The sequence below is a fragment of the Anguilla rostrata genome, chromosome 7 (genome assembly GCF_018555375.3).
Source record: "Anguilla rostrata isolate EN2019 chromosome 7, ASM1855537v3, whole genome shotgun sequence".
Lineage (NCBI taxonomy): Eukaryota > Metazoa > Chordata > Actinopteri > Anguilliformes > Anguillidae > Anguilla > Anguilla rostrata.
Window position 1 is genome coordinate 43194824 of NC_057939.1, and position 12306 is coordinate 43207129.

At 41.3% G+C, this 12306-nt stretch overlaps 2 protein-coding genes across 3 annotated transcripts; both read right to left on the reverse strand.

The window, feature by feature from the left end:
* Positions 1-596: 596 nt before the first annotated feature.
* On the reverse strand, positions 597-3390 carry LOC135259767 (ADP-ribosylation factor-like protein 13B). Its single transcript, XM_064344486.1, has 4 exons — positions 3167-3390; positions 2367-2560; positions 2120-2237; positions 597-1907 (listed from the first exon to the last, which is right to left on the reverse strand). The coding sequence occupies exons 2-4, from the start codon at positions 2540-2542 to the stop codon at positions 1809-1811; spliced, it is 393 nt and encodes a 130-aa protein (XP_064200556.1). The 5' UTR covers positions 2543-2560; positions 3167-3390; the 3' UTR covers positions 597-1808.
* A 3230-nt stretch (positions 3391-6620) lies between these two features.
* On the reverse strand, positions 6621-8679 carry LOC135258620 (ADP-ribosylation factor-like protein 13B). 2 transcript variants are annotated; one of them, XM_064342073.1, is made up of 5 exons: positions 8346-8679; positions 7546-7739; positions 7300-7417; positions 7044-7089; positions 6621-6832 (listed from the first exon to the last, which is right to left on the reverse strand). In XM_064342073.1, the coding sequence occupies exons 2-5, from the start codon at positions 7719-7721 to the stop codon at positions 6684-6686; spliced, it is 489 nt and encodes a 162-aa protein (XP_064198143.1). In that variant the 5' UTR covers positions 7722-7739; positions 8346-8679; the 3' UTR covers positions 6621-6683. The 2 variants fall into 2 exon arrangements, with proteins under 2 accessions (XP_064198143.1, XP_064198142.1); XM_064342072.1 differs by lacking the exon at positions 8346-8679 and having other exon boundaries at positions 7546-7832.
* Positions 8680-12306: the final 3627 nt, after the last annotated feature.

Here is a 12306-nt window from a genome sequence, read left to right on the forward strand (position 1 = left end):
TTACGGTGGCTTTGAGTTTTTATTCTGTCTTTTTTAGTGATGTCTAATTGTACTTGTAAACTCATTCCTTCTTAAATATCAGTTTAGGAGGGTGTGAACTACTTCATTCGTCCTCGAAGGCACCTGCGACTACATAATCATGGCATGCATTTTTGTTCTAATCTAATGAACATGTTGCTCATATCTGTAAAAATCCGATTGAAAATAGAGCACAGTCTCTTCTATCAATGTCCGGGTGAATTGCAACCCTAAATGCTGTTAGCCAGGTTTCCCTGGTTTGTAGAACTCCTTCATTCTTGCCAGCTGTTACTGTCTACAGAATTCTACTATTGACCATCTCCGCAGTGGATTACAATTGTGACTTTTTAAAAAAAATCAAGATGCGTGTACCCTGGCAGATGACGTGATGCAGGCAGAGTCAAAGGACAACTTCCAAAAACGTGCAGTCATTGGCAATCAGTGCTGTGTTGTCTTTTTGAGCAAGTGCTGAAAATGTGTAAAATGCCTTGCATAAGTCTGGGACAGTTAGGATATGGCATTAAAATTGCAACCCACGCTTAAGAATGAATGTTCCACTGACGAAAAAAGAAATAATGCATTGAAAGGAACTTTATTAAATAAAAGAGCACATTCACAGACATTTACCATATTGTATAATTTAGCAATTTGTATTATTATTATTAGCAGTAGTTGTAGCAGTAGTAATCTTTATGTAATCTTTTTTTGCTTTGAGAATTTGACCATCCAATTTGAAGTGTTTATAAGTGTTTAAGAGTTTTTAATTTATGCTACTACTAACCCTACTAACACTACTACCACTACTGCTACTACTACTGCCACTGCTGCTACTACTACAGTAGTATTAGTTGTATTAGTAGCAGTAGGAGTAGTAGCAGCAGCTGTAGTAATAGTAGTAGCAGTAGTAGGAGTAGCAGTAGTAGCAGCAGTAGTAGCAGTAGCAGTAGTAGCAGTAGCTGAAGTAATAGTAGTAGCAGTAGTAGCAGCAGTAGTAGGAGTAGCAGTAGTAGCAGCAGTGGTAGTAGTAGCAGTAGTAGGAGTAGCAGCAGTAGTAGGAGTAGCAGTGGTAGCAGCAGTAGTAGTAGTAGCAGTAGTAGGAGTAGCAGCAGTAGTAGGAGTAGCAGTGGTAGCAGCAGTAGTAGTAGTAGCAGTAGTAGGAGTAGCAGTAGTAGCAGCAGTGGCAGTAGTAGTAGCAGTAGTGGTAGTAGTGTTAGTAGGGTTAGTAGTAGCATAAATTAAAAACTCTTAAACACTTATAAACACTTCAAATTGGATGGTCAAATTCTCAAAGCAAAAAAAGATTACATAAACAGTATAGTTGTGTGGAAACATGGTAATGGCTGTTTTGCTTCTCTATGGCAGAGCTCTTGGGGGGGTAAGGTGGGAGGGTTTGGCGGCTGGGATTGGAGGAGCTCGCACAGGGTCACCTTACGCCGGGGGGGGGGGGGGGTGGGGGGGGGGGGGGGTGGGGGAGGAGCCCTGTCACTGTGGCGTCACCACATTGTGCTTGAGCCAGCCAAACCAGCTCTTGAGGCAGCCGCGTGTTTTGGCGGGGCCATCTGGAGTCAGAGGTGCCACTCTATTATTCTTCCTCCAGAAGGTCAGCTTCCTCTTCCTCTTTGGGCTGTGGTCTGCTGGAGCCGGTAGGGGGTTACATATAGGATCATTACTGCTTTTCTGTAAAATGTGCGTTTCCTATAAACCAGTCCCTATATTTCCTCTCATTCTAAAAAAGTAAGCATCTGCATACTTCTACAGTTACAATTGGGCTAAAGAAAAATGTGTGTACCTTATTTGACAATTATGTGTAACATTGGAGAGGCTGAGGGGGAGGGACACTTACCTTGGTCACTGTCCTTCTTGCTCTCTGTCTTCTTCATTGTCTTCATCTACATTTTGAGCACAAACACGCACGTGAACACATTTGAACCACAGGTGTTCCAGTCATGACTCTTTCCAGTCTTGATTGTGAATTGTACAGTCTTCTGGTCAGATCCATGGTATATCTTTCCCTGTTTCATTGTATATTCAACTGAGTTGTGTTCAGCCTTCTCATCCCTGATCTCTTAGTATAAGTTATTATAGCCAGCTGTGTTCTCACCTCTGGGATGAAGTCTCCAAATGGCTGGACAGGGTTTCCCATGGTGCCCTTCTCCCCCTGATCCAGCTCTGCAGTCTTAGCCTCTTCCCGCTCAGCCTCCTCCTGCTGTCTCCTTTCCCTGTCATTTCAAATATTAAATCATTTTGAATCACACAACACAAGTAATTTCATAGTGGGTCCATGGATCGGCCCATCTATGCACACGTATATGTCTACGTAGCCTTGTCGGAGGGGGTACAGCTCTTACCTCTCCTCTCGAACCTTGCGCACCCTCTCTGCCCGCTCTCTCCTGAACTTCTCCTCCTGCACCCTCTGCTTGGCCGTGTCCTTCTGCACGCGCCCATTGATGTTGTCATAGGCTGTGCCCACAGACTCCAGGAGCCACTCCAGTCCATCCTCAATGGCCTTCTTGCCAACGGTCATCACAGCAGAATACGGCACCTGAAATGTTGATTTTGCCTCGTGAAGCTTTGATGCTGTCTCCTCCAGCCACATGATGCACACATTGTGCCCAATACTACAGCGCTGTCAAACACTGCATCAGAACAGCACTGCAAGGTTGTCATCTCCTTTCCATCAGACTCCTAACAATACTCACTACTTTACAGCGGCATTTGTTCTGCTTCACAAGTGTCTCCAGGGACAGGTGATCTACAATATCTGCCTCCCGCAGGGCTTCTTCTCTGTCCTGTTTGTTTGCCAGGCTAACACAAAAGGGACATTTTGTATATTTTCAAAATGTCGCCCATAAACATAATCCATTAGAATAAATTATCCATAGCAATATTCTCATCCTAAATTGAGATGATCTTTTCATGATTAAATATGATTTAATTGATTTTTGGGCTATGACTGAACAGCCCTGGAATTTGTGTCTTCATGTTCTTCATTCTCTGGTTGACTCACTAATTGGCTCAGAGGCGCTTGCAATAATTATATTTTACACTTATTTCACACTATTTAACTTGTTTGCGCTCTCTGTACAGTACCACCCTTTCCCTCTTTAGGACAGGTGGTGTCATTTTCGGCGCAGCTAATTGTACTCACAGGAGAAGCGGCTTCCCCTTGATGAGGGGGTGGCTCAGAACCTTGGCCAGCGTGTCCTCGGTTTCCTTCATGCGCTGGCCGTCGCTGGAGTCCACCACAAACATCACGCCGTGACACTCTGCGAAGTAGTGCTTCCACATGCCACGCATGTGCTCCCCCCCGCCCAGGTCAAAGATGGACACGTCATACTGCCCCTGTTTCAAGCCCACGGGGCAAAATCCCACGGTAGGCCATACGTCTTCCGGGTTTTCTAAAGGAAGATCAAAATAAAACAACAAAAAAATCCTATCTTAATGTTTCAAGCGGGGGGAAAAATCCATTCATTGTGAAGGTTTTTCTGTGTTTCACAATAATTCTGCTCTAGTACAAAAAAATAATTGTGGTTGGGTCCCTAAACTAATAGATGTTTTATATTTTAAGCATGTTAATATAAACAAGCAAGTAATGTGGCATACTTAAATAAAACCTTACCTCCTTGAATGCTTCTGATTGTTGAAGTTTTCCCCGCATTATCAAGCCCCAAAATGGCCAAAGTGACTTTCCTAGAAGTTGAAAAGATAACAAGTTATAGTGCTATTTATGAATTGCAACTTATGTGGTGAGGTACCCAACAAAGTTTCTTTCATAGAAATACTCATTCTGGTGGTTAGTTTGGCCAAGTTCAATATGTTATCTTTATTTATTATGTATTGATTTCTTCATCAGGGACAATGCACAGCTTGTCCCATAGCTATAATAATAAATCATACATACAGGAGTATCCAATCTTGTCACACAATTAGCCACCACTCTTGTTGATATGCTATATTGCACACATTAGCTATCTTTCAGTTATTCCCCTTACTTTGGCCCTCCTTTATTTGATTGTTTTTACATGTCATCTGAGTAGATTCCTGTGAAATGATAGCTGGACTGGTAGTTATGACTTAACCATCTTGTTTCTGAAGCCTGCTTCTGGGACAATAATGATCTAATTGCAAAATAGTAAAAAAAAATTAATCTCACCTTTCAGGCCTTCTACGTTTCCTTAAAAATTTCCAACAGTTCTCCATCAGGATGAAAAAAAAAATCAATTACACAATTGAAATGACACAATTAAAATCAGAAATAGGATAGCTCAATACAGATGATCTCCAGCACAAACACTGGTGGATATTGGGACATCCCACACTTAAATAGTTTTTGATTTGATTTTGATGTTATGATGTCACAGTATCATAATTCTATTGCCCTGGTAACATAAGAAACAGAATGCCACTGTCATAAAAGATTCTATCAACAGCACACATATTCAGGGTTTCTTTTAGGCAAACGTTCTGGACATAGGACATTCACTATACTCTTGTGCTTAGCTGTGGTTTGAGCAATCTCTGCTACTGTAGAGAAGAATCACACAGCCCGGCATTTCTGCAGAAAGCTTCACCGTTTTGCCATTTTGGAATTTTGCTTGTGTATACCATGAGCTTAAACTAATTTTTAAGAGTGTGCAAGAATGTTAATGAAGCTATTTGTTCCTTCTTTAATTGTGAAGGCTTTTCTTTGACGTTTGTATGCAGTCGATTAAGAGGTAAAACTCAAATCATTAAGTTTATTGTATGAAACCCAATATTGTTCTGGTTGTGCTGTGATTGACACGCAGTGTTTGATTGATTAATTGTTACGTCACAGCCTAGAATACCAGGGTGAACCCCATTGTGATGTCATCAATGTGAGACCTGTCCTCATTTCATTCAGCCTTCATATGGATTTTCAGTGTGTGCTCTCTACTTGAGTACTCTTGCATGTTTTTTTAAAAATGGAGTGAAGTACTACATAGCATATGTTTGCAATACAGCAAAATGCTTGGACCGTAGCAGTTCGTATTTTACTTTGACAGACAGAGGTGGAGCCACTAGTGTGCACAGTCTGCTTGAAATGTGTAATATGGAACTATTTCCTCTATAATGTTTATTTTCTTGGATCACAGCTGCTTTGGTTTGGTGCTATCTGCTTTGGTCTTCTACGGTTGCAGAACAGATTTCTTACAGGCAGACGCTGGTGAGGCTGCAGGTTTCCGTGGCTGATGAAGTGTTATCCTGTTTGATTTGGGGCTAATTACTGTAACGCATGGGATATTCCTGGCCATGTGACTTGTGGCTTTACGGTGGCTTTGAGTTTTTATTCTGTCTTTTTTAGTGATGTCTAATTGTACTTGTAAACTCATTCCTTCTTAAATATCAGTTTAGGAGGGTGTGAACTACTTCATTCGTCCTCCAAGGCACCTGCGACTGCATAATCATGGCATGCATTTTTGTTCTAATCTAATGAACATGTTGCTCATATCTGTAAAAATCCGATTGAAAATAGAGCACAGTCACTTCTATCAATGTCCGGGTGAATTGCAACCCTAAATGCTGTTAGCCAGGTTTCCCTGGTTTGTGGAACTCCTTCATTCTTGCCAGCTGTTACTGTCTACAGAATTCTACTATTGACCATCTCCGCAGTGGATTACAATTGTGACTTTTTAAAAAAAATCAAGATGCGTGTACCCTGGCAGATGACGTGATGCAGGCAGAGTCAAAGGACAACTTCCAAAAACGTGCAGTCATTGGCAATCAGTGCTGTGTTGTCTTTTTGAGCAAGTGCTGAAAATGTGTAAAATGCCTTGCATAAGTCTGGGACAGTTAGGATATGGCATTAAAATTGCAACCCACGCTTAAGAATGAATGTTCCACTGACGAAAAAAGAAATAATGCATTGAAAGGAACTTTATTAAATAAAACAGCACATTCACAGACATTTACCATATTGTATAATTTAGCAATTTGTATTATTATTATTATTATTAGCAGTAGTTGTAGCAGTAGTAATCTTTATGTAACTTTTGCTTGAGTTGCCATCAATTGAAGTGTTTATAAGTGTTTAAGAGTTTTAATTTATGTACTAACCTACTAAATACTCATACGCTATACTACGCCACTGCTGCACTACTCAGTAGTATTATGTATAGTAGTGCAGTAGGAGTAGTAGTAGAGCAGTGAAGTCAATAGTAGTAGCAGTAGTAGGAGTAGTGAGTAGTAGCAGCAGTAGTAGCAGAGCAGTAGTAGAGTAGCTGAGAGCAGTAGTAGGTAGCAGTAGGTAGCAGCAGTAGTAGGAGTAGCAGTGTAGGCAGTAGCTGAGTAGCAGTAGTGGAGTAGCAGCAGTAGTAGGAGTAGCAGGTAGCAGCAGTAGTAGTAGTAGCAGTAGTAGAGTGCAGCAGTAGTAGAGAGTGCAGTGGTAGCAGCTAGTGTAGTAGTTCATAGTAGGAGTAGCAGTAGTAGGAGCAGTTAAGAGTAATGGTAGTAGTTTAGTAGGGTTAGTATAGCATAAATTAAAAACCTTAACGTATAAACACTTCAAATTGATGTCAATCAGCAAAAAGATTACATAAACAGTATAGTTGTGTGGAAACATGGTAATGGCTGTTTTGCTTCTCTATGGCAGAGCTCTTGGGGGGGTAAGGTGGGAGGGTTTGGCGGCTGGGATTGGAGGAGCCCTGTCACTGTGGCGTCACCACATTGTGCTTGAGCCAGCCAAACCAGCTCTTGAGGCAGCCGCGTGTTTTGGCGGGGCCATCTGGAGTCAGAGGTGCCACTCTATTATTTTTCCTCCAGAAGCTCAGCTTCCTCTTCCTCTTTGGGCTGTGGTCTGCTGGAGCCGGTAGGGGGTTACATATAGGATCATTACTGCTTTTCTGTAAAATGTGCGTTTCCTATAAACCAGTCCCTATATTTCCTCTCATTCTAAAAAAGTAAGCATCTGCATACTTCTACAGTTACAATTGGGCTAAAGAAAAATGTGTGTACCTTATTTGACAATTATGTGTAACATTGGAGAGGCTGAGGGGAGGGACACTTACCTTGGTCACTGTCCTTCTTGCTCTCTGTCTTCTTCATTGTCTTCATCTACATTTGAGCACAAACACGCACGTGAACACATTTGAACCACAGGTGTTCAGTCATGACTCTTTCCAGTCTTGATTGTGAATTGTACAGTCTTCTGGTCAGATCCATGGTATATCTTTCCCTGTTTCATTGTATATTCAACTGAGTTGTGTTCAGCCTTCTCATCCCTGATCTCTTAGTATAAGTTATTATAGCCAGCTGTGTTCTCACCTCTGGGATGAAGTCTCCAAATGGTTGGACAGGGTTTCCCATGGTGCCCTTCTCCCCCTGATCCAGCTCTGCAGTCTTAGCCTCTTCCCGCTCAGCCTCCTCCTGCTGTCTCCTTTCCCTGTCATTTCAAATATTAAATCATTTTGAATCACACAACACAAGTAATTTCATAGTGGGTCCATGGATCGGCCCATCTATGCACACGTATATGTCTACGTAGCCTTGTCGGAGGGGTACAGCTCTTACCTCTCCTCTCGAACCTTGCGCACCCTCTCTGCCCGCTCTCTCCTGAACTTCTCCTCCTGCACCCTCTGCTTGGCCGTGTCCTTCTGCACGCGCCCATTGATGTTGTCATAGGCTGTGCCCACAGACTCCAGAAGCCACTCCAGTCCATCCTCAATGGCCTTCTTGCCAACGGTCATCACAGCAGAATACGGCACCTGAAATGTTGATTTTGCCTCGTGAAGCTTTGATGCTGTCTCCTCCAGCCACATGATGCACACATTGTGCCCAATACTACAGCGCTGTCAAACACTGCATCAGAACAGCACTGCAAGGTTGTCATCTCCTTTCCATCAGACTCCCAACAATACTCACTACTTTACAGCGGCATTTGTTCTGCTTCACAAGTGTCTCCAGGGACAGGTGATCTACAATATCTGCCTCCCGCAGGGCTTCTTCTCTGTCCTGTTTGTTTGCCAGGCTAACACAAAAGGGACATTTTGTATATTTTCCAAATGTCGCCCATAAACATAATCCATTAGAATAAATTATCCATAGCAATATTCTCATCCTAAATTGAGATGATCTTTTCATGATTAAATATGATTTAATTGATTTTTGGGCTATGACTGAACAGCCCTGGAATTTGTGTCTTCATGTTCTTCATTCTCTGGTTGACTCACTAATTGGCTCAGAGGCGCTTGCAATAATTATATTTTACACTTATTTCACACTATTTAACTTGTTTGCGCTCTCTGTACAGTACCACCCTTTCCCTCTTTAGGACAGGTGGTGTCATTTTCGGCGCAGCTAATTGTACTCACAGGAGAAGCGGCTTCCCCTTGATGAGGGGGTGGCTCAGAACCTTGGCCAGCGTGTCCTCGGTTTCCTTCATGCGCTGGCCGTCGCTGGAGTCCACCACAAACATCACGCCGTGACACTCTGCGAAGTAGTGCTTCCACATGCCACGCATGTGCTCCCCCCCGCCCAGGTCAAAGATGGACACGTCATACTGCCCCTGTTTCAAGCCCACGGGGCAAAATCCCACGGTAGGCCATACGTCTTCCGGGTTTTCTAAAGGAAGATCAAAATAAAACAACAAAAAAATCCTATCTTAATGTTTCAAGCGGGGGGAAAAATCCATTCATTGTGAAGGTTTTTCTGTGTTTCACAATAATTCTGCTCTAGTACAAAAAAATAATTGTGGTTGGGTCCCTAAACTAATAGATGTTTTATATTTTAAGCATGTTAATATAAACAAGCAAGTAATGTGGCATACTTAAATAAAACCTTACCTCCTTGAATGCTTCTGATTGTTGAAGTTTTCCCCGCATTATCAAGCCCCAGAATGGCCAAAGTAACTTTCCTAGAAGTTGAAAAGATAACAAGCTATAGTGCTATTTATGAATTGCAACTTATGTGGTGAGGTACCCAAAAAAGGTTCTTTCATAGAAATATATCCCGACTCATTCTGGTGGTTAGTTTGGCCAAGTTCAATATGTTATCTTTATTTATTATGTATTGATTTCTTCATCAGGGACAATGCACAGCTTGTCCCATAGCTATAATAATAAATCATACATACAGGAGTATCCAATCTTGTCACACAATTAGCCACCACTCTTGTAGATATGCTATATTGCACACATTAGCTTGTTTCTGAAGCCTGCTTCTGGGACAATAATGATCTAATTGCAAAATAGTAAAAAAAAATTAATCTCACCTTTCAGGCCTTCTACGTTTCCTTAAAAATTTCCAACAGTTCTCCATCAGGATGAAAAAAAAAATCAATTACACAATTGAAATGACACAATTAAAAGCAGAAAATAGAATAGCTCAATACAGATGATCTCCAGCACAAACACTGGTGGATAATGGGACATCCCACACTTAAATAGTTTTTGATTTGATTTTGATGTTATGATGTCACAGTATCATAATTCTATTGCCCTGGTAACATAAGAAACAGAATGCCACTGTCATAAAAGATTCTATCAACAGCACACATATTCAGGGTTTCTTTTAGGCAAACGTTCTGGACATAGGACATTCACTATACTCTTGTGCTTAGCTGTGGTTTGAGCAATCTCTGCTACTGTAGAGAAGAATCACACAGCCCGGCATTTCTGCAGAAAGCTTCACCGTTTTGCCATTTTGGAATTTTGCTTGTGTATACCATGAGCTTAAACTCATTTTTAAGAGTGTGCAAGAATGTTAATGAAGCTATTTGTTCCTTCTTTAATTGTGAAGGCTTTTCTTTGACGTTTGTATGCAGTCGATTAAATGAAGTAATTATAATCAAGAAGCCTTTATTATAGTGTAAACTGCAGTCTGTGTTCACACTCTGTCATTTGCACTAATGACAGAGAGGGAAAGAGCTGCAGGAATTGGCATACGGCTGCACTCAAAGCTTAGTCTGTCCCCTGGGCAGGACAACACGTAACTGTGGCAGTGTTAGGTACTTACAGCTCGCCTACATGCTGTGGAGAATACGACTTTACTGGAAATAGTATTGTTGTACTGGGGAGTGTGGCTGTACTGAGTGTATGACTGTACTGGAGCGTGTGACTGTACTGGAGAGTATGACTATACCAGAGAGCGTAAGACTGTACTGGAGCATGCATGACTATACTAGACATAGTACGACTGTACTGGAGAGTGTATGGCAGGTCTAGACGAGTAGAGTTTCTCTGGTTTGAGCTGCACTTTCAGTTTTCTTCACGTCACTTTTTACATTTTTGGGTATTTAGCTGTTGTTCTTATCCAAAGCAACCTACAATGAGTGCAAACAAAGAAAGGGCCTTGTTTCATAAATCACCAACACTCCAAGTCACAATTAATAAGAAGGGCGATGGCCAGGCCATAACACCCTGGTGATAGGTAAATAGAACGCTCGAGGCTCCAAAATTAAGCAAGAAATATAGGTGTATACATGTAATTTAGAATACAGACACAAAGTATGGATGGACTGAGACAGGCTGATGCTGTTTGGCTGTTCCGTGCCGCTGTTTCTTCTGTATGAATTTCTGTATAAATCTTGCCATGAGACAATCTGATGGTGTCCTAGGAGCTAGGAATGAATAATTGAGTAAATAAAATGGGCCTGGGAGACTGAATAAGTGAGCTGATATTCACATGAAGAGAGAAAGGCACATTCAGCCACTGCTGTTCTGCTGACTGTTTGGATCGAGCATGGGGCAGTTAGCCCCCCTACACATACCCCTGCCCTAACCCATCTCCTCTAAAGGGGCCACTGGTCTCAGCACTTAACTTCTCACGCACTTTAAACTGGCTGGGGCTCATTCCAATCAGGTCCAATCAGGCAGATCTCATTAATCAGACCCCGCCCCTCTCCTCAATCACAGCATTTGTTACCACAGCTGCTGCTCGTTTTCTTTAATGAGCTGCAACTCAGGTGGAAGGGCCTGTCAGAGATGCTACGGAAACAAGCCTCTCTGCTCATTCTCAAGTCGGACCAGGACTCCAACTCCCAGAGGGCCATGCAGGAAACAGGCTGCTTTCTGCTCTAAGTGCTGCTTTCAGTACAATTGTTCGCTCGTGATCTTTCCTGAATTGCAGGTAATAAAGCAATGATGAAGACTGTGAGTGAGCAGTTAAGATGTATTCAAGGTACTGCTGCACATTGTGAGAATGCTTAGGTTTAAATGTATAGTTAATAGTAATGACAATGCACAGGTGTAAATGTCACTAATTATGCTGTTTACAGTGGGAACTACTATTTAAGAAAGACGACAGGTTATTCTTAAAATATAGTTAGATTTATTGAGTTCTGCAAAATCTTTGAGTTGTTTGCATATCACATTCTCATTCTACATCTGGAACAAATACAAAGGCTGCATAATTGCTCCAAAGCTCAGCATTACATCAGGTGTGCAATGCTTTCGTACTTCAGGGGAAAAGGCCACATTAAGGCATTAAGGCAAGAAGTACTTCAGAACAGCATACATTTTTTAAAACTTCAGACTTTTTTAAACAATGAAACAATGTTGTACAAGTCAGATTAAATTATTTTGATGCAAATAAGAGAGATGAACACATCCGTGAGCACATACACATCTATGAGCACATACACATCTACAGAAATACTGTATGCCATAACATTTGCTTCCAATTCAAAATTATAATGCAGATGCTGCAGCACACAATACTGAACTCACTACATATTAGACATAATTTAAATGAATACACAGTATATACCCTAGTATTTATTTCACCTGACTGAATTAGCAGCTAGCTTAAATAGACTGACATGTTTTCTAAATTTAATAATTACACTTTGTTTATTAAACTCAGTTCCTTTCTCCCTTCTCACTTCCTCATCTCCAAAGCCCTACCCATTTCATATTGGACTGACAACTTTTACAAACGAAAACAGACAACTGAAAGAATTACGTTAATAGCAGACTGGTGAGAAAAGAATAGTACAGTAGATTGGTCATTCATAAACCATGACTGCAGAAATAAAGTGTTTAAACTTTAGTCCACATAGCAGCATTTGGGAAGACGTGTAGCAGCTGTTCCAACACTGGGCACAGGATAATCCTATATGATTATGAGATATTGTTTGGTCTCAAGATGATTTTCTATGTCCCATTTAAGAAATATTAGGAAACTCTTAGGAATGTTCTACTCAAATTGTATTCACCCAACAAACTATGACACACTTTCACACTCATTTACACACTAGTGCTATCATTAGTTGCAGTAAAAAAACCTGCTAAATTAACTTGTCAATTAGTGCTTTGTGAGAAACTTAAAGGACTA

Bases quoted from the DNA above. Each gene is read 5' to 3' on its own strand.
- LOC135259767 (XM_064344486.1), bottom strand. From the start codon at position 2,542: ATGACCGTTGGCAAGAAGGCCATTGAGGATGGACTGGAGTGGCTCCTG. The intron at 2,238-2,366 runs GTAAGAGCTGTA...TTGAAATGACAG, and splicing joins CGCAAGGTTCGAGAGGAGAG to GGAAAGGAGACAGCAGGAGG. The intron at 1,908-2,119 runs GTGAGAACACAG...CTCAAAATGTAG, and splicing joins TTGGAGACTTCATCCCAGAG to ATGAAGACAATGAAGAAGAC.
- LOC135258620 (XM_064342072.1), bottom strand. From the start codon at position 7,793: ATGTGGCTGGAGGAGACAGCATCAAAGCTTCACGAGGCAAAATCAACA. The intron at 7,090-7,299 runs GTGAGAACACAG...GCTCAAATGTAG, and splicing joins TTGGAGACTTCATCCCAGAG to ATGAAGACAATGAAGAAGAC. The intron at 6,833-7,043 runs GTAAGTGTCCCT...CGGCTCCAGCAG, and splicing joins CAAGAAGGACAGTGACCAAG to ACCACAGCCCAAAGAGGAAG.